This window comes from Anopheles moucheti, chromosome 2 (assembly GCF_943734755.1).
Source record: "Anopheles moucheti chromosome 2, idAnoMoucSN_F20_07, whole genome shotgun sequence".
Taxonomy (NCBI): Eukaryota; Metazoa; Arthropoda; class Insecta; order Diptera; family Culicidae; genus Anopheles; species Anopheles moucheti.
In genome coordinates this window covers 38,821,046-38,843,303 of record NC_069140.1, presented here as the reverse complement: position 1 = coordinate 38,843,303, position 22,258 = coordinate 38,821,046, and the positions used below count along the sequence as shown (strand labels likewise).

At 40.3% G+C, this 22,258-nt stretch overlaps 2 protein-coding genes across 2 annotated transcripts in view; both read left to right on the top strand.

Annotated features, from left to right (window-relative positions):
- The window catches only part of LOC128299615 (atrial natriuretic peptide receptor 3), a 50,991-nt gene extending 42,500 nt beyond the window's left edge, over window positions 1-8,491 (top strand). The window contains exon 5 of the mRNA XM_053035620.1: window positions 8,375-8,491. Coding sequence (XP_052891580.1) covers window positions 8,375-8,484 — 110 coding nt within the window. The 3' untranslated portion in view covers window positions 8,485-8,491. The remainder of the gene's footprint in view (window positions 1-8,374) is intronic.
- Window positions 8,492-8,845: 354 nt separating this feature from the next.
- The window catches only part of LOC128299614 (atrial natriuretic peptide receptor 2), a 33,420-nt gene continuing 20,007 nt past the window's right edge, over window positions 8,846-22,258 (top strand). The window contains exons 1-2 of the mRNA XM_053035619.1: window positions 8,846-9,422; window positions 13,315-13,713. Of these exons, the coding sequence (XP_052891579.1) occupies window positions 8,846-9,422; window positions 13,315-13,713 (976 nt within the window). The remainder of the gene's footprint in view (window positions 9,423-13,314; window positions 13,714-22,258) is intronic.

Genomic DNA, 22,258 nt, shown 5'->3' with positions numbered 1-22,258 from the left:
AATATGAATTGGCAGAATGTAACATTCTCGCACACGCACTCGAAAGCGTTGTTATGCTACTAATGGAATGAGTGCATTGACATTTGCACATTGATTTTCCATCCAAGTTCCATCCAAGCAAATGCGGGACATGCAAATGCGTGCAAATTCACCCGTAACGATTCAAGGAATGCATCTGAACGATGGCTTATAATGGGTGGGAAATATGGCAGAAAAATCAAACCCATCCACATTCGAGCTCATCTCATCGTGTGCCATTGGAATGCATTGCACAGGCAGTTCTGACAGTTGTCTGAGGATTGTAAATTGCATCGCCTGCACTACCTAATACGTGTATGGAACGGCAAGCAAGGTTTCATGTTAAGGTTGTGACAGTTTATGACAATCTTTCCGGTGGGAAAAACAACCAATATTTCATCTTGTTTGACGATGTATCTTCTTTTGCATGATGGCGATTTTTATTTTCGATCAAATGATTGAATATAGACAATAGATTCTGTCCAACTAACATTTATGGTTTGTAAATAATTTAAAATTTAGTTACATAAATGTACTGAAGTCACTAAATTTGTTTAACAAGGTGTCGCACAATACTTCGTACGGAATCTGTGTGTAACTGGTGAAGTTAGCCTGCCTACGCCATGATGATTATATTTCGCACAAAAACCCTTTTCTTCCTTTCACACGCGTTTTACATTGCGGTCGATCGTTTGCTCTGCGCGCCCTGCACGCTACGGCGCACATAAACTCAGCTGTCTAAACAGTGTGCTCACCGGTTGTATTTAACCGTCGTCCGTCACGTGGTTTGGGAGGCTTAATTTTCTCGCACGATGTGTATGAAAACATACACGTACGCGAACCGCGAGCAGTACCACTGCTGGCGTGCCACAGTTCCGGGAGATAATGAACCGCGGTGGGGCAACCGCCAGAATCGTTGCGTTTTGCGGCGATGTGAATACTAAAAGCACTCTCTTCTTCACAAAATTGGCGCTTCGAGACGCTCGAGATGTGGCCATCGTGAAGTGTGTAACATAACGAACAAAAAAAAAGGTGAATCCTCGTAAACGGTTCTCCAGCAAAACTTTGCCACGCCAATGGCGGTTGCAAAAGTTTTACGACCCGTCTAAAAAGACCGTCATGGCAGCGTAAACCCCCAATCATCAAGCAGGCAGGATTCCACGCACTAACAGTGTTTTGAAGACGATGGGAACGTTATGGAGATTTCTAGAATGGAATTTATTTCCATGCGTAGACGAGAACTAACAGAAAAACAAACAACTGAAGCAACTATCAATCTTCAAAACCCATATGTCACATGGAAGGTTTGAAAAACATAGCAATGTGTAAGACAAATTGACATGGATTAAAATGTTTTCAAGAAAAAGTAAACTATTAAACTAAAGAGGGTGCCTCATTAGACAGGTAAATTACACTGATCCACATGCCTCTATTAAGTACGTGCTATCCGACAAAGTGGAACAAGTAATTAGTCTAAATAAGTCTAATTGATGATCAGGGTAGTTCCATGATCTCGCTCCGAATATTACTGCTGATTTCTATTGCTTCTATTGTTATTCTTGCGTAGTGATCTATTAGGACATGACTGCTATTTCTAGCTTACTAGATTTATTTTACGACCTAGTGGGATAGTGGAATAGATAGTTTCTGCTACGGGGGAATGGTTTGGTAGGGATTTTGTATCGATCCTGTCGTGTGGGATCGACGTCGCCGTCAAATACACCACCGAGTCGAATTGGTCTATACAATCCAAAGCCATAACATTTTTTTTTATAAATTTTGATTGTAGAAGTTATAAACTTAAACGATTATAGACATTGTTTTTGGTTGTAAAGAATGCAAGAACTCATCAATTCATTCAGATTAATAAATTCGATTATAATTTTTCCACAGCTGATTTGAAAACCAGATATTGTATCATGAAACTTTAAAGTTGCTAATTAAAATTGCAATGTTATATAAAGCAGCTAACAGATGAGCAACTGTTGTGGAGATGTGATGTGTCGATTTTCAAACGAACCAAACCCACTCAGCAATATACCGAGCGGCGAAAGGACATTCACAAACATTTTACTTTCCGTAACGCTATTAACGCGTTAAAACGTTACTCTGTCGCACTTCATTCGCGCTCCTTTTGTGGTCGTAGCGGGATCGCGCAGTGTGCTGTGTTCGCACCGTTTGACAAATTGTCGACGTGCAGATTGTATCCCCCCGGATGGGTGCTAACGAGATGCGATGCAAGCGCAATGGTAGAGGCTGGCCGACAAGTACGTATCACAACGCCTTCGACGAGCGGAGAAATAAAAAAAAGAACACGTAACACCCAATCATTAGGGAATCGCCTCGCAGCTACTATTTCGCACGATCTCGTGTCAGTGTTCTGGCGCGACATTTACATAAACGCGTGCCACTCATTGAGGGACCGCGAGCGACAATCCCGGGCAAGGGGGTAATAGCAACGACCGGGGCAGGCGTGTGCTCCCTGTCAGCCGACGTGGGCATGGTTGATTGAAGCAAACATTAACTGTTGATTATTAAATTTACACATTCCTCGCCGGATCGGGGTAGTACATTGCTTACAACTCGACTAATGCTTAATTAGATCGCTTTACATGAAACAAAATGTCCGAGGTAAAGGATTGCATTTTTACATCTGCCTGCAGAAGCTGTGAAAGCGTGCGGGAGATGAATGCGTTCAACGAAAGAGACCATTAAAAATGGCTAAGAGGCTATAAAAAAAACAGCAGTTCCCACACTCCTGGTTGTGTAATTTGTTTTCTATTTTGGCCCACCTGCCCAAAAACTGCCCACCTGGTTGCTGTGAATGTGGAGCGCAAATTAATCAATATCATTCGATCCAACCATCCTCACCTACTGAACTGATCTTGTGTAGTGCGTGGTCGGATCGGTTGGTCGGTTGGAAAGATCGACAGCACGTTCTCTGTCTAGTCACAAACAAAAGGACGGAACTATGAACCTTTATATTTGCTCAAATAGCTCGACTGTTTTGACTAGTCTACCAAAATTATCGTCTCCTTCGCAGATTAGTGTGAATTTTATGCAAATCAGGTACATTCCACAGCATTAGCTAAAAATAAGCTGGTGGCCGTGCTCACTGTTGCTGCCGTTTTGCAAAAATATATTCAAACATTGTCCAACTTCAAACTGATTTTAAATATATTTAACTTTTAGCTCTGCTTATCTTGGGATGCAAATTACGACACAGCTTTATTTCGTGCGCTAAAAAAAGCTAATTCCCAATGCTTCGTCGTGATGGAAAGCGTTCCGAATGTGAATGTAAGAAATTTGTGATTTGTTTTTAATCAATGTCACAAAATGTTAAAACATAAAGTATATTCGGGCATAAAAGGTAAAATGCATGAAGAAGGAAATGCCTGTCAGACATTAAAGACAAGTGGTGCTGACAATAAGCAGACATGCCGTGATATTGATACCAATAAATAATTCCAAAAGAGGAGATTAATATTCAAATAGTATCAAAATGCATTTCTTCCTTTCCAAAATTACAATCAATTGCAACCAAAAACGATTCCCACTTTGTGATTTCTTCATCCCCAAGACCTAATCTTCACAACGCAACGCAAAAAAAAAATGGCAAAGGAATCAATTATCGAAAACATAACTTACTATAATGATCTTTATTATTCCATCGGGTCGGGTCTATTCGCGCATGCGATTTTTTGTTTGTCTTGTGAAGTTTTGTGCAATCCATGTCTCCTGCCTAATCTTCATCGCTAACATGTCTAACCCGAAAATTATGCCACGCGATAGCGTCTGAAAACAAAACACACACCGCAGCAGCGCACCGCGATGAATGTCAACGGTTCACGGATGTCACCCGGCGAACGGCTGAAGGTGGTACAGGATTTGTTTTATTTTCCGTTTTTCATCATCACTCCATCATCAGCCTTTTTTGCAAACCCGTTCTGCCTATTAATAGCATGGCCCGGTGGTATGTTTGATGCCAAGTTATAGGTCCAGTTCCGCGTTGCGATAGTGCTGGGTTTTCTCGCCGCAAGGGGCTGTTGCCTCTGCACTTCTCCATTTCGGCCTTTTGTTTTTCGTGCCAAGAGGAAACGAACCCATTCGGTGCCATTTCGGTGTCCATTTTTATTTTGCAGATAAGATCGCATATTCCCAGGGATGGATTGAGCTAAACCCTTCCCAGCCACGAAAAAGCTGGTGAAGCGTTCCGTCTGCACGCCTCAATGGATCGACGATAGGGGTAGTAAGGTGAGCGTTCGTTGGTACAAAAAAAAAAATCGCCATGACCATTAGTATGCTGATGGACCTTAGGCTCAGATGGTGGCAGTACGACAGCATTCGTATTCACCGCTGTATACGGTACAGCGGTGTGGCATGATTTTTCCTCTTTATGCAAAAGGCACCCGAAGCAAGCAGCCGTCATTTTCGTATCATACCTACCTGAGACGATTTTGTCACGAAACTTTATGCGGTGGGTGATCTCGTTTTGGATCGTGATTAATTTGACAAACAAATATATGACCTGCGCGTTAGAAGGCTACCCGAATAGAGAAAGGATGCCGAGGAATACCGGTTCGATGATATTCTTTTTCCCATTCAACCTTCAAACGAAAGTGAAAAAAGATTGTTCTGGACGATTAAACTGAGGGTCACGCATTAACTATGGGAAACCAGGTAGGACATCGAGTACAAATACAAAAGAATTTATCACTCGGTGTTAACTGCATCACGATAAAAACGATTGCACAACACAACAGGATATTCCTGTTTTAGACGGACTAGTGGATCACCTTAACAGATGCGAATACGATCACCGATGAATGCAAGTTTTATGGAAAGAGATCAGACTGGAATGGCTAATTTTATCGACTACCGTCATGCAGAAAATATATGAGCCGTTTGATGCAATAAGAAAAAATAATGACATATTTTCATCTAAAATATCGATTCGATGTTGTTTGCTGAAACGATAATTAAATAGTGTAAAACGCATAAAACTAAAATTCATAAACCTTTTCATTTAAAACAAATCATTAATTTGGGTGTGTATCGTTTCTATGCACAAATATTTATTTGCATAGAATGGTGTCAGCTTGCCAGATCAGAAGATATGACAAAGCTTATCACCATGTTAGAAAGACATGTGGATGTAATCATTTTTAGTTTTGTTGCCCATTTCTAGGACTGCATTTCTTTCTTATATTTTCTTATATTCATTCTTTTATATTTTTAATTTCTTTTAATTAAACTTTATATTTTTGGTGTGGTGCAAAATTTTACTTTTGTTGTGTTTATTATTTCACTTTTTGGGATATAATTTCAGTAACCGTTTTGTTACAATTTATTTAATTTTTTCAATGATAATGACGATATCCGACCACAACGACATGAAGCGATCTGCTCTGCAACAAACGAGCTTTGGCATGTGAACGAAATGAAGCCATCTCGAACACACTTTGACGCCGCTAACAAACATACATCCTGCGCATGTTTAGAAACAGGAACACATCGCTTTTAGGTGACCGATGCAATACAAGATGTTGAACATTTTTGCATAAATGATTTTGAGACAGATGAGAGAGAAAAAAAACTAAAATAAAAAATACACGTCCTCAAGGAGAAGAAAAAAATCGGTTACCCGAATTCATTTTAACCTTTTTGAGATCGTAAAAAAAAAACCAAGCATCTAAACAACCTGGAACGGTTAAACGCAATAAAATGTGGAATCTGAAATTGGCTCCGTTGAAAATGATCTCACGTTTACGCGTTCAAATAGCAAAAAAGCCAGTTAGTGTTAGCAAGACGTCAACGGTGAGCAACTTGGGGCAAGATTTACCGTTTATTTCACTTTGAATGTTGTCGGTTTTTCTTTTAATGTGTAAAAATTGTTTAAACCTGTTCGGAAATCGAAATAACACCTATAATTAATGTAGAAATATTGCTAAAAAAAGGTTCTGTTTCGTGGTAACTTATGGAAATTAAAACGCACACTGACAAGTACAAATATCACTAAGAGTTTCACAATTCGGCATGCTACAAACGGGAAAATTTCAATTAAAAAAACATAATTCACTTCACGTGCAAATGTGACCGTTTGCAAGATTTTGAGATTATGTATTGTGCATCAGTTTTATCCTCGCCAACGTGTACGAGTGAAAACCAAACACGCGTTTTCGGCATCGATAACTCTATCATCAGGATGTACGTCCAGTCGTTACGAACATAGTACAAGATACGATTGGCAAACATACCCAAGAAAAGAGCGATCGAACGAGTGCTCCTGATTGATGGACACCATTATACGGTGAACCTAGCAAAGTGCCAACAACAAAAAATATAACAGCAAAAAGGGAATAAAACATCACATTGGAGTGAAAAAATTCTTTCGACACGGTCAACTGCTTAAGTTGTCTGCCAGCGCCGTGCTCATCAATTTCAGAAAGCCACTCGTGACAACGACAAAAACTGTTATCGGCAAGATGCTGCAACTGAGAGCGTCGATTGAAAATGTTTCGTACATTCTTTTGACAGTTTCGTTGGTCGATTACATCTTCCTGCGTCTTTTCGCGGTTGCTTTGACGTAACCCACGTCTTAATTCCTGTCGCTAAATTGGACGCACATTAATTAAAACTGCCGCATAATTAAGCATACTTTCCTCGTCAGTCTTCTTGAAGGGCTTTGGCATTGTTTTTGAACTATGCTGGACAATAGATAAATTCTTTACTACTTTATTGACATTTTACTACTTTCCATTGTGGGATTATGTGGTTAGAATTATTCCTGGCACAATCGCACCTAAATCAACTCCCAATAGGTGCATGTCTAACGTGGCGTACAAATCGTCCTGATTTACGTATTAAGTAATCGAAAGCATTTAAATCTTCAACCATGCGCGGTGTGTGATCAAAAGCCAACAAACCGGGGAGGAAAGCAAAATCAAAAATAAAACTAAAAAGCATACATAAGCACCAACATTGGTGGCCACCGTGAAATGTATATGTATATGGCAAAGAGCGATAAGAGGTAGAAGAGGTAGAAGGTGAAACGTGGGCTATCGTTAGCGAACGGTTTCAATTAAGCAACTGTCGTTTGCAAATGAGTGGTTCGCACGCCGGTTTCTTTTTTTTTGTCTTGTTGTTGGATCAAGTTTAACGATAAAGCAGTACATTGCTGACCTCCCATCACTACGACCGGTAAGGCAATCAGTCAAAATGGTTACGCAATAATTTTCATCCCGCGTCAAATGATTGCCCAGGAGTCTGGTACGGAAGAAGCCGAAGCCAAATGGAAAGTGTTAATGCTGCGATAGAGTGGAGCTCATCTCATCCCTGCCAGGCATATCTATTGATGAGAGCTGTCAGAGTTGTTAGTTTATCATCACTCCTGTTGTTGATGTTTGTGCTGAGTTGATTCGAGCTCACTTTTAATGCTGTCCTTTGAATAATTCATCAACCTTCGATTCGATTGAATTAATCTTGATAAATAAAACAGTATTTAAAGTCTTGTATATAGCTAATTCTTCCCACTTTCAAAACATTATTGCATCGTTTATGTGTTTATTATTGTTATTGCATAATTTGATCACAAGCTCGTCCCGCGACACATTTTAATCTGGGAAACATCTTCACTGTGCTGTAGTACTTAGAATTACGGATAGATAGGACAAATCCTGAAAAAATGGTTTGGTAAAGGTAGTTGGGCCGCTTAGGAAAAAAGGAAACTATACTTAAAACGGAACATCGTTTCTTATGCAACCGTTTTAATTTCTCCAGCACTTAATCTATATTTAATTTTTCTCATTCTACGAATTTATGTTTAAACCTATCAAGAGCTAATTAAAACGTTCAAAAGAGTTGGTTTACAGCATCTAGCGTAGTGCTCGCACTGAATTATCGCATAATCTTCTGGCACATGTAATCATACTCGATGGTCTATGAAAAGTCGCCCATAAAAGCAAACAACCACAAGAAGGTACCACATATACTTCCAAATACGCTCTACCACCGTCTCTATCTGTTGCTGTCCACTGAGAGGACCATGAAAAGCTACACCCGTTAGTTGGAGAAGGTTGGCTTCATTATTTCCCAATTCACTCGCCATTAACCGATAGCACCGTACCATTGATACGTGTTTTTGACAGTTGATTTACTGTTCGCATCGGCATAGACAACCATCGTGCGGTGATATTTTCGATAACGAAAAGTGGTCGATTTAAACAAAAACCCCAAACAGCGCCGAAAATCTCATCGAACCGTAACGATCGTAAAATTCGATAGTCCGTTTCGGTGTGCGTCGGCATAGCGAAACACTTTTCCATAATCGTATTATTTCTGCCCCATCCCCGCACAGCAGTGGCAGCAGGAAGCAGAGCAGCTCGGTTGTTGATGACAAGCACCGGTATCGAAGCATCCAGTGACGAATGTTCGAAAGAGCTGTCTCGTGTGTGTATCGTGTGGTGAAGCAGTGAAGCGTACGATATAGACGCACTTAGTATACAAGCGCCCGGAGTGTGCGTGGAGTGTTGCGCTGTCCAACGTATTAATCAGTAGTATGGGATTGCCAAATCGATGTGAATAATAATGCGGTATGATAATTGTGTGCAATGTGTCACTGTGGTGTGTTTGTAAGCGATACTGGATGGATGGTGTAAAACGGAGAAAATTTCCCTATCTATCCCATGGTGATGTGTGAGTGCGCGCCTGTGTGTTTGTGTGTGTCCGGTGGTAAATTGTACAGTGATGTAGTGTTGGGTTGATGTTGCGTGTAACCGTGCGGTGCAAAACATAATCGGCAAATCAATCGTATCATCACCGCACAAGCATGTCTACCAGCGTGAACGATTTAAGACGTGCTGCGGTGCGGTGTTGGGTGACGATATTGCTATTCGTACTCGCTACTTCCATCCCAGGACTCGAAAGGACATCGCTGGCATACGGTTCGGTCGACAGTTCGCCGTCTCCACTGGTGCCAACGAGCAGCAGTCGCCAGCAACGCATCGATAGCCCTAATAATAGTTTGAACGATAGCAAGGGCCCGTTAACGCTTCCACCGCTGACGGCTGTCCAAGCGGCAAACCCATGGTACGCAAACTTTGCCAATCGTCCATCGCAAGTAGGATGCGAGCGTATCAATGCGAATACCAGCGTAACCGTGGGCCATATCGGGTCTGGAAATTTCGTGAAATTCGCTATACTGCTCCCGGAACAACCGAGCAAGCGGCGGGATGTTCGTATCCTGTCCACGGTACTGCCGGTGATCGAGATGGCTACGCGTAAAGTGACAGCACCCGGTGGCTTACTGCAGAACCTTCGCATCGAAATCGACCATCGCGATACGCAGTGTTCCTCCACGTTCGGTGCACTCGGAGCATTCGATATCTTTCTCACGCGTAAACCAGGTGATGAAACCCGTTTTCTTCAAGTGGGGAAATGGGTGTAGAATGGGTGGTTTGTGAAAAAAAACGCTGCGAAAAGAAAATGCTAGCTGGGAATCAAATCGAATCGTTTGTAAAACATTAAAATCGTTCTCGTTGCCAAGGATACTTTCGACGAATGTCTCAAGAGCTACTTGTTTGTGAGGTTTGCCTTGCCTATATTTAACCACATATGACAAAAACTGCCTACAACAGGACACTAATTAGAAGGACTTGCCTGAAGCAATCTTTATGCTCGCTATGATTAGTTTAAGCGGTAAAACTAGTGCCGTAACAGTAACAACACACCATCAATCATTTCTATAGCACTGTCTCCGACTCAATCGATCAGTGGACTTGACGATATCAGTGTCCGCGTACTGACAGTCGACATGAGTTAAGGGGACAAAATATTTGTTAAACAACTTCCTCAGCTCCAGCGGGTCCTTATAAACAAACAAACCGGTTACTGTATCGTTTAGTATCGCTAGCATTACAATAACAAACAGCAACAAGCATAATACAGCGGGCGCCGATCCTAGAAATGCGTTCACTGGGCGGACCATAGTTTGAACGTAGTATTGTTCTAAAATTATCATATCAATGGATATCCATACCAACCTTGATGAATTTATTTCTCATCTCAACTATCTTTTTTTGCGATTGCGAGTGGCTATGTTCAGTTGCACGAAATCCACAGAACCCCAATCAATACCCCATCATCCATCGAAAACATTGAGTATATCGTTTGAAACGAAGCCGAACTAATCCACCTCGGTGTACTATTCACTGAGCAGAGTTTGACAATTGATTTGCAATAAATCAAACGTTCATTCACTTGACAGATCGTTGCGACTTGGCTGGGAGATGTGTTTTCCCTGTATTAATGATACCGAACATTTTGACGGATCAACCCCAATAAGCCTACGAGGTCTGTTTTTGCTGCTGCACAGTGTTTGGGGATGCGTGTTTGACGATGAACGAAACAGATGCTGAAGGGCGACGCGCCAAAAAAAAAATCCCTCCGTGCGACGATTTGTCAGCAGGCAGCGCTCCTAAAATACATTTTGACAAATAGCTGCTGGAGAAGGTGAATCAATCAATCTGGTCTGGTATTTAATATTTCAAGGCAAATTGATTTATTAGGTTCAATGTTTGAGCGTGTGGAAAAATATTGTTCCAACAGCATTGATTGCGAGATATCGCACTTCCTACAATATTGTAGAACCCCGAAAACAATCCATTTGCCGCCGAGAGGAGAAAAAAGTTAAAGTAAAACACACTTTTGTAATTCTAGGACAACCTAACCAACGTATTTTTTTTTGTTTGTAAAGAAAATATTAATTCGACATGATCTCTTTACACTCTCAGACACTCAGATTAGTGTCACACCTTGTCTTGCAAAACCCATGGTTAATTGCACCTTGAAAGACACGACATCTAATCTTACCCAACGGTGCCCTTTGAAGCATACAGACATGTATTTTCATAACGGCATGGTGTTGATTCCCTGCGAAACATTCGGAACACTTTCACGGATTCCCTTCATTGCGTTTGTGTTCCATCGAGGTCCAACATTCGCCGCTAAAATCCATGCCAGAAGATCGTTTATTTTCGTATTCGGAAGCGCAGTCTTGCGACACGTACACACACCTACGATTGGTGTGCCCTTGTCCTCGCGCAACGGACACATAGCACACCGTGCTCAGCTGTTGCGCAGACTGACCCAAAACTACGACGCTGTTGGATGGGCCCCAAACATCCATGCAAAAGGTTGTAGCACGGGTTCGTGTAGACGCGTCATGTAAAAATAAGAAGCTAAACTAAAAGCAAAACCACATTCCCAGCCCGGCGGGTCAAAGGAAAGAAAAACGGTTCTCAAAACGGACGCAACAGGTCGTGCACATGCTGCTGCTGTTTGGTGCGCTGTGCTGCTGCGGACCACCACCATGGTTTGCGTGTCCCGGCTTGATAGTGGCGAAAGTGAAAGGTGACAGCGCGGCCGGAAGGTTAAGTTGCGAAAGGCCACCATGTCGCTCAGGTTGGGTCTAGCAGGATTTTTTATACGCATTTTTCTTGTTCTTTATGGAGGATGTTCTGCAACATTTACATAAAAAATCTGCATTACCCAGCCTCTGCAGTTGCATTCTTTTATGTTTGTAACAAATCTTAATTTAATTTTCGTGGAAGTTTTAGAACTTTTCGTGTATTTTATCGTTTCGGGCGACATTTTGCATGTTGAAAGCAACAAAAATTAGAGCAATTTGATTTATTTATTTCCCTTTATTTCCCTTTACTTATCCTGCTTTCACTGAATTTAATGAACTGTCAATTTTTTTTAAACTTACTGTTGTGAAGTTACAGTACATGAGATTCTCTGTACCAATTGCCGGAACAGCACACACAGACAAGATAAGTGGTATTGCTCTATGTTGCTTTCAGTACCATTTCCGGTTCCAATTATATAACCTGATTACTTTCACTATCTTCCCACACAACATTGTATATATCCTGCTCAAAGTAAAAAGCGGACCAAAAACTCGAAATGTTTCACGTACCTTTTTCCAATCATTACGGTAGTTCTTTTGTGCTGCAACAGGACAGAATAGCGTGAATAGTGGTGCAGGTTGTACGGGTTCAAAGGATGCATGTGACAGTTGCTCTTTTTCAGTACTTTTGTAAGCTTTTAGTCTTTTTGTACATTAATGTCGTTCCTTTTTCTGCCTTTCGCTCACGGTAGAGGAAGAATAGTAACGCAGAAACCAAACCAAAGTACTCGTTGTTTTGTACCGTACGATTTAACGGGTAAATACAGATTGTTTGCTCTGCACTACTCGACTTCCTGTGTTAATCTGCAGTGCAGGCACACTTTGTACTCCTATCTTAAGTTACCCGTATCACTGTATGGAATGGAAGCGGGAAAATAAGGCAGTAAATTAAAGGTAATGAGTGTCCTTTCTCAAAATAAAATACTTTTTTTCCGAGAAGAGCTGGTCTGGAAATCATCTCCTATGCCGTTGTGCCTTCATTTTGCTGCTGTACGGCTAAAGGCTTACTTTCTCCTCACTTTCACGTCTCGTGCACTTCCTTAACCGTTGGTAACATGAAGCATTCTCTTTATTTATCCAACAAGAAGCAGAAGAACAACGATTTGCCGTACGCAGAAAAATGTCATTGAAATAAATTAAACGTTGCCTCAAAAAGCGCAACAGTCATCACATAAATTCCGTACTTTCTTAAGCAATGTCCAACCGTCATCTCGATTTTAAGCGTACGAGATCCCGTGGGATTCTAAGTGTCCTTCGTTGTTGTGCCTTCCATTTTACGTGTCCGATGGGGGTTCTGTTTGTTGTAATCGTAATGCACTGTCACAGTGCTTTACCATCAAGGAAACTATCTTAAAGATCCATTCGACGATCTATTCTGGGCTCAAAGGCTTCGGCGGAATAGATTGTATGTGTTTTTGCTATTTGCGTCTTTTGTAGGACAATTCAACCATGTTTTACGGTTAATTATGGTCAACCGAAAAATCAGTTTTTAAAACCGCAGAATTTACGTTGGTACTTTTATTTGCAATATGGTTGAATGCGTTACGCTAGTAGACAACCTTCATGATCGTGTATATTCGTCGATAGTTTGATTTAAAAATAAAAGCTATGTGTCCGTTCATATATTCTTCTTATGCTGGACATTCTCCTTGATGATTCTCGCTGTAGGGGTTTTTAGCTTAAATTTATGTTCGATTGCCGTGCAGTCGTTATGTTCGATTTGATTCCTATGTCGCGTGTTTCTGGCGGTGTATTAAAATTGAAAATACTCCTCAATATCTCAACAACATCTTCTGAATGCCATCTCTTCCGATCTACGCATCTCGCAGATGTGTTTTTTGGTCCGATTTGTGATTACGTGATAGCACCGATCGCCCGCTACAGCTCCGTGTGGGGAATTCCACTGATAACGTCCGGTGGGCTGACCGAGGCGTTCTCACTCAAAGCTCCTCACTATAAGACGCTAACGCGCATGATGGGCAACTACCATGCGTTCGGGCTGATGATGCGTGAAATCCATCGACACTACAACTGGACGATCCAGGCCTACCTGTACCACGAATGGGACGAAAAGTCTGGCCGCGGGTTTACCGACTGCTCGATGGCGATCACCTCCATCAATCGTGCGATCGGTGGCAACGAAACATCGTCCTGGACCTTCGACGAGGAGACAGCCAAGTATGCCGATTACCTTCGATTGCTGCGGCAGATTGAGAACCGCGCAAGAAGTAAGTATCTCTCCGACGAATCTTGACCACCCGCCGGTCTGGATGTGAACATTTGGTGGGGAAGAGAGAGGGCAGAGCGAGAGAGGGTGAGGGTGAATTACATAGTAAAATGCATGAGAATATTTATCTTTTTTTCTTGTATTAAGCCGTCCACTCCCTTTCGTTGCACGTCCTTTGTTCCTTGCCTGATGGAGCGCTATTTTTGCATTTAGCACCCACCCGTTGACCTTGCAGCACTTTCATCATTTTTTCAACCTTGCCTCCAGCATCTTTCAAGGCACGCCACTCATCGCTAGTAATGATACTCTACGGAAAGGGTTCTTCCAAGGACGATTCGTTTAATTTTATTGCATCATGAAATGCAACCGGTTCGTTCATTGCTTATGTTTGCTACTAAACGGTGCACACATTCCGTTCAGCAGCAAATATGAGCAATCCACGAGCGACTTTTATGTTATCTTGTGTTATGTTCTTGCAAATGTTTTGATGTGATAACACTACTCTGCAATGATATCCTTTTTTTTTATTAAACTCCATTTTACCAATAACCTTCGATGTGGATCCATTCTTCCTTGGAGCTAACGAAAATTTTATTCCAAAAGCATTCTTTATACGTTAAAACAACAATCAAACAGGTATGCAAAACTACGATTTATACGTGCATTTCATCCAAAGCAAAAACAAGAACTGCAATCACTAAAAACAGATCTGCATAAACGACTGACCACACCACTCACGGAGGGGTTCGTTTTTATCCTCTTTTTTATTCGGTCAGTAACGTATTTTTATCTCAATTTCATACACACACACACGCGCGCTGTCGTTGACGGTATTGAGTTATGGATTTCACAGTACTTTGCTGCCAAAAACGTGCCAACCTGCCAAACATTGGTGATCGATATTGAAACTGTAGCCTGCCCACGAGAGGGTGTTTATTCGACAACCGTTGCAACCCTGTACGGTTGTCCCATTCGGTTGAAATTAATGAGATTGCGTATTGGTCTCAAGAAATAAGACCCGGCCAACGTAAAATCATGTAGACGAGAATCGACTGTACAGTACGAGCTGTGCAAAATGTGTCTGAGGTAGCTTAAATTAAAGAACATGAATGATTAAACCAAGTACAGGAAGATCTGAGGATACAGGATAATTAATAGATATGTCGCTAAAAAGGTGTCAACAATTTCAAAATACAACGCAACTAGAGTTTGTACAGGAATTTAAGCTGGAATTTCTCGTAATCGTACATATCTAACCAGAGGATAGGAAAAATCGACACATTAAATTTTTAAGTGGTGTAAAAGTTAAATTAATCCTGATCCTATAGATTTTGCGAATATTAGTTTGCGTAGCTTACCGCCAGCCAACTGCTAACTTACCGACTAACTACAAGTCCTTATTGCTTTAAACAGGCGACTTTGAATGAATAATCGATCGCAATTATCAAGAACTGCTATACTTATAAAATATTTTCGTGAGAATTACAGTTTTTTCATTCATTTTTTTCATTGGCACAACAACTTCAAGAGATCAAGCCCTGCCATTTCTGTCCAACGTACGCGGGATTGGTCCGGATGGGAATTTGGACCGGTCGTGTAGTGTAAAGACAGGCGACGCTACCAATACACCAACGGGCCGCTCCTTACTGTCGATAGTTGTAATCAAATCAAAGATTCTGTCTCAAAGATTTTAAGCATTTTAGAAGCAACCCCTTTGGAATGTCAATGACTGTTCCGTCATAAGTTACAATTGTATTATTTTCTCAAATTTAATACATCCTAAGGTCTATGAAACCTCCTTTGGAGAATGAAAGAGAAAACTTTGTGTGTTAATTTAACAGCGATTTGTTACAGAGGAAATTCCTGCTGCCAAATCCGATTGGGAGTTCGGAGAAATTTGAGAACATTTTGACGGGTATGATGAATTTACACGCTGAAAACAGCCAGAAGCGGAATTTACTAGCCGCGTAAACAGCCAGAAGTTGTTGTTGGTTACCCTGGTAACATGAGAAACTTTGTTAGATGTTGTTCAAATACACATCGAATTACATCCCCATACGGCAAAATCTCATCACTTCACCATTTACGGAGATTCAATACAGAGTTGACAAAGATATTCAAGCGATACTGATAGCAACAGCAGGGTTAGAATGCATGTGCCTGTTAGTGTAAATTACATGAATTTAAAGCAAGATCAAAGAAAGAAACGCACCATTACCGGCGCATTCGAGAAACTTCGTGTGTTTCTATGGTATGTGAAAATAAATCTAAAAATATAAAATGTGCAATCGAATCTCATCTGATATAGACGTGCTAAACAACATTTCAGAAGGGAATTGTTCCCAATATTGCGAAAAAGCTATCGAGATTGATACCAAATTGGTACCAAACATTTCCACTAATAAAATGCGATTCTTAGCATTCTTATTTAAATCTACCAATTTTCCTATTTCAAGTTCTTCTATATGATTCTTAATTGAACCTTGCTTCTTAGTACCTCTTTTCAAAGTTCATGTTTAAGCCTATTTTTGTATATTCATTTTTGCAGTACTCTTTACAGCAAACGAATGCAAAAGTGCGCACCATCCATAATCATCCTTCACAGCAGATCCTTCAGCATTCAAAGAAATATCAGTACACTTAAAGTTCGAGAAATAAAATTCATAAACCTTAAAAGCTATCCGTCCAGTGCACCATCCAGTACCTGCGGTGAAAGTCATGTAATGCGCATGAGTTTTCTTTCAAACTGTGTAAAGTGTGCTCTATCCGTTTCTGATCCGTCCTTTACGCCTTATGACTTTGTCAATAGCTTTGAATTGATCATGAAGGGACAGAATCGATAGGTTTCTGTACGACGAAAAAGCAGACGATAGGCTTGATCGCTTTCCGTGTGGAAACACGGTTCGTTGTACCTTGGTCAACCAACACGAACTTCGCTAGACAAAAAAAAAGGAACTCAAAGGACATTCAAAAGGCAAGAGACTTTCACATTTGCATCACAATCAAAGTGTTCCACTCAATCACAGAGTACTGAAAGGGTGAACATGATTTTATTTGCAAAGTCATCACCGCCAAAGTCGTGCGACCCATTCTGTCAGCATCAGCAGTATAAAAGTGGTTCTTGGCGAAAAGGCCCACCAGTAGTACAAGGAACTGCAGCGAATGGAAAGCGAACTGCTTTCCCTTCGAGCGTGTTGAAATTATGAATTTCCCCCGAAAGGGGACAATCGCTCATGCGCTTGATATCACTTCGAACCGTTCACCATTCCGGGTATTGAATGGTGAAACACGTTCACTGATTTATGGATTAACGATGATTTGTCTGTGGTTTATGGCACTACCAGGATCCATAGCTCATTGTTTCCAGAAGGCGACCCATACAAAACAGTGGATGGGAATTAAATTTCCATACACGAAACAATGGTTTTATTATGGGTGTGACATTCCATCACAGTCAGCTTTGAGCCGAAATGAGCTATGATAGTTCAATGAACCAGAATCGAGAAATGGTGATCAAAGTTTGAAAATAATGGTGATAAACACTCCCCACACTGCTCGATTCCTTATTCCTACCTTATTGTTCTATTAACAATATCGCCCTCATTTAAACACATAAAGGATTCTTTTCTCACATTCTTCCGCTTCGACAATTAATCGTAAAATTTTATTACATTTTAATTGGAGTGTTGTTTTTCTTTCTGCTATGTGTATCCTTTACTAATCCTCTAACTCTCATTAACATGGTTGTTTTTCTACTTTTCTCTCATTTCATCACTCACGCTTCCATGCAGTTCATTTGTACCGTCGGAATTTGGTAGGTGCGTGCCTTATTCTTGTATCTTTTGCTCATACGTTTTTACCACCATTTCATATTAATTTACCAATTCTACGTGCTTCTACATTTGTTTGATCTTGTCGTAAATTATAAATGTAAAATATACGCACTGTTATACTATTCAATTCCATGCGGTATGCAGTAGATTTATAAACTAAATAATTTAAATGTCAAAAAAGCAAACGGTTTCTTAGACACAAACAATTACTACAAGCTGCCCCGAAAACAAACTTCAATTCCTGGCAAATGGAGGTGGGACGTGTTAGGAATAGTAATAAAATAGCAAATCTTGGGTTTTTTTTTCATTTTATCGATCGTAAAACCACCCCACACCCATAGAATGCCGGAAACAGTGCTGAAAGCTCTCCGCAACTTTCATCTTCGTTTATTTCGCATGCTGTGGGCAAACTTCGACACAAACTGCGTCACGTTTTGGTGATGCTAGATAGTGCTTTTAATAGAGTGTAAATTTTAATTACCGAAAAATTGAAATTGATTGCTGTAAAGCACGAATCGGAACGGCGGAGCGTTTAATCCGGGATAAAAGTTTTTGTGAATAAGGCCAACTCAGGCAACTATAACCTTCAATTCAACAATTCAGCAGAGAATTCGAGATGGTATTTTTTTCTTCTCCTTTTGGCATTTTCCAACCATTGTAATCTTGCTGGAAGTTCCTCTACCGTTTTGTTGTGCAGAGAAGTAACCTTTCCTTTTCCTTCCTTTTTGCTCTCGCTTTATGGTGTGGTAGTTGCACGGTGTTAAGTTGTCAACCTATTTTTACAGCTCAGTTTATTCGGCTTATCCTACTAGCCAAACTTAAGCGGAAGAAGTTTTTGGATCTATTTCAACTGGAAAGATTCTTTACCCAAAACTGCGAAAAAGTTTACCAAAGGACAGCTGTTGCTAATAGTGACTTCACGGAACAGGATAAAATTCCCAACAAACTGCACGATTATTCCAGGAGGAAACTAACACCGTCCGGACGACATTGGAAAGAGCTGTAAGGACATTCCTTCGGGGTGGATTGTACACGCTTTTCCGACTTTCATTTGCTCTCTGTTAAAAAGCTATATCTTCTTTCAGCGAAGAAGACAGCGTACTACTACTGCAACATGAATGAAAATCGCAGGATGCTGTATTATTCACCCCATCCCCGGAGGCGACAAAAAAGGGGAAAACTTTAAGACACTGGCGCACATTCTTTACCACTATTCTTCATAATGGAAGGCAACGAACCCTGGCCGAACGAAGATGGTAAATAAATTTGGATGAGAAAAAAGTAGACAGCAACGAACGTTTCTATGTTGCCATCGTTGTGCTTTCATACTGTAGCAGGTTTGGTCAATGCTTTCTCTACACCACCCCGCACCGGATCCATGGTGGTCTATGGGGCCTTTTGTTTTGCGTTTTTGCTGACGATTGTTAGCTTTTCATTACTACTACGCGCTTACGGACACATCCGCGAACACATTTCCGGACATTCACAGTGCGGAAAGACCATAGAATGACCGTAATTTCTTGCTGCTTGTTTCCGTCATCCGGAAAGCGAAAAGGATACGGATATTTCACGTTCTATTTTTGTGCACAGAACATTCCTCTTCCAATTAGCTTCCCGCTATTGACGAAGCTTACAAATAAGGCAAGAAAAAAATGAATCAGCCTAATCGATTAATTTCCCCCATATGATGCATTCTTGCGGGGGTCGATCGGTAGCCGTTGGTTATTAATTTGTGTGTCGCTAGTACTTTTTTTCTCTTTCCAAATTTCTTCTTCCGCTCAAAAAAAAAATCATCTCACGTCTGCAAAGTTGAAGTATCTTTTCTTACCTTACGTGTATTCCTGGCTTTCCATCTCACAGGTAGCCACATAGATGGGCAAAACATTACCGTTCAACTGCCACAACGACAAACACAAGTTACAGAAAGGACAAGAAACTCCCCGACTGACTATGTCATGCATGTTCCGTTGCTTCAAAAGGAAACATATTTTACACTCCAGCACGGTTTTGCTCTCTTCACCCATGGTGGTGCATCGAAGGATGTGCAGGACACTCACCGTACACTGCCGTGCATGCATGTGGTACGGTCATAAATTAAAGCACTTAAAAACTCAAGCAATTTCTTGCTTTTCTTTTCTCGCTGGTTCGTGCCCGGGGTGCTAGATGCTGTGAAATCCACCGGTCATGGGACAAGTTGTCGTAAAGTGAAGGAATGCTTATGAAATGATTAAACTTTTTGCGTAGACGACAAACGGGCTCCATTATGTAAGCAAAAGCTTTAATTAAATTGGCTGCACATACTACGTGCTTTGTAAAGGTTTTTTTTTGGCTGTGCATCTAACGACATTGAATGAATTTTGGATGTCCTTCACACAGAAATTGATACAGTTTTTGTAAAATATTATAGATTTTGGGTGATATATTGTATTTTTTTTTAATTGTTGATGTCATTCTTGAGTTTATGTTACGTTACGCGGTAAAAATAGTCGATGCAGACTCCATGGAAATAAAAAAAAACTGTCTAGACAATGATGGCCATAGAAATCATCTAGACATTCGTTGAAACAAAAAATGAGATTATTGATTGTTAGGAGAAGAGAGTTATGCGATATTTTGTCAATTATCCTCGATCATTACATAAATATGACGACCATTTCATAAAATCAACAAATACTTATTGACGGAAAATCATACATTGAAAGTTCCTCACTTCAGAACAAACTTCTATTGCAACCTATTTTTTCTGAAATACCTACCTTTCTAGTCGAATAATTCTAGCAATGACTAGAATGTAAGTATGCAAATGACTAATAATTTCAAAAATAGTTGACATCTAATAAGTGATTTTAACGGTATTCGATATTTATCGGTTGCGCATGCCTTAGTGGAATGTTACGGAGCATTAAAACATGTTATCGTTATAATCTAGAACAAACGTAAAATTCTTCATTATTTATTAGGTTATTATATTTGCTAGTTGGTATACTATTTGGTTCAGAACTCGATAACTTTGTTAAGACATGCTCAAAAGATAAAAATTATTTATAATGAAAATTAAACGTCAGCAGCCTTATTTCTCTGACAACCACTGTACGTGCATTTTTTTTTATTTTTTTTTACAGTTTTACAGAAAGAAAAACTTTTCTAATACCCGTTTTTGCTTTTAGCATGTCGAACTGCGCGGAAAAACAAAGTTGTTAACAAATTCGCGGAAGATATAACTGCTTGTTTCAATTCACGGAATTCGTTAATCCTGCATGCAATCAGTGTGAACAGAAATTCTAGCACAATTTTTTACTTCCTAACAATGCCCCCAAAATGGATGCTATTAGCTTTTTTAGAGAACTATATAACGACCAAATATTTGTTTGGAGGAATTCTACCCAAAAGTTTCCTTTGATGTTAACGCTTTCAAACGAGCGCAGCCACACTCAATACTTGCGTGTTCTTTGAAATGGTTACCGATGGTTACCTCTCACTACCGTATCGATTCCAACCTTTTCTACCAAAACAATGAGATACAAACCCAGCAATTGCAAACAATGTGTCCTCTGTGCACAAAATAAACTGGATGTTGTACATGATCATTCTGTAGCAAAGCCTTCCAGAATTGCCTCGGAAGCTAACCGCAGTAGAATCGAACAAAGCGCGTAAAATTACATCACAGCAAAGGCATAACGAGATGTGCATGTGGCCACGACAACAGGAAATTGCTTTTCTAGTGTGACGAGCAATAATGTCCAAAAAAGGGGAATTTTATCTCAACTTTGGACAGTGGCCAATGAAACCGGCACATTTTGTAACTGTTGTAATGGATAGTGTTTTGAAAAATAAAAAAAAATAATTTGGCTTAGGTTAAATCGCTTATATTACGACAGATGGTTAGGGTAATTAGTTTTTTTTTTATTTTGCACCGAATTTCTTCAAAATGCAAAGACACAGCTAAAACATAATAATCACATTTTCTTTACACCACAGAAAGTAAAATGTCAGCTTCATCTCCTACCTACAACGTCTTTCTATCCGATCGAATAGTATGAGTTATCCTAGATTTAATCCATTTTATAATCTTTTTTACATACGCTGTGCGAGAATACAGCCTTCTAGTGTCGAAACGAGCAAGTTTCAGGTGGGCAAATTTTGCCAAAAGCTCATCCAACGTCTTTTGATGCTCTTTCAGCATGCACAATTTCCTTATTTGCTTGCCACTGAGCCAGACACGAAGACGACTTGGCGTGTCGCTTTGATTTGTGGAAGCGTTATCAGTTTTCTATTTTCCTTCTTCCGTACCGAGAGACTATATTTTTTGATTGCCCTAGAAGTACTTCTGTTCCGCGCAGAAGTGTTTGAAAGTTCTTTCATGTAATACTCTGTGGAAAGTCAGCAGTTTTGATTGCAACGTTTCACTCTACTAGATACAGCATTATGGGTTATTTTGTCTGAAATATACGTGAAGTTTTATTGCTTTCGAATATTAGGCATTGCACTTATCATTATATTATTATACCGTAAATTTAAACAATGCAAGTTAAATTTATTTCATTTCGATGTGTCGCAACCCCGAACATCCAAACTTACGATATTTTATTTAATATTTGGCCAGTTTTGCGGCTCCCTTTTTTTCAAATATTATCCCGAGGGGATGGTTTTGAAGAGCGATCCTATAAATCATTTCCGTTATGGCGCTTCGGTGGTGTTGTTTTTTCTTGCCCT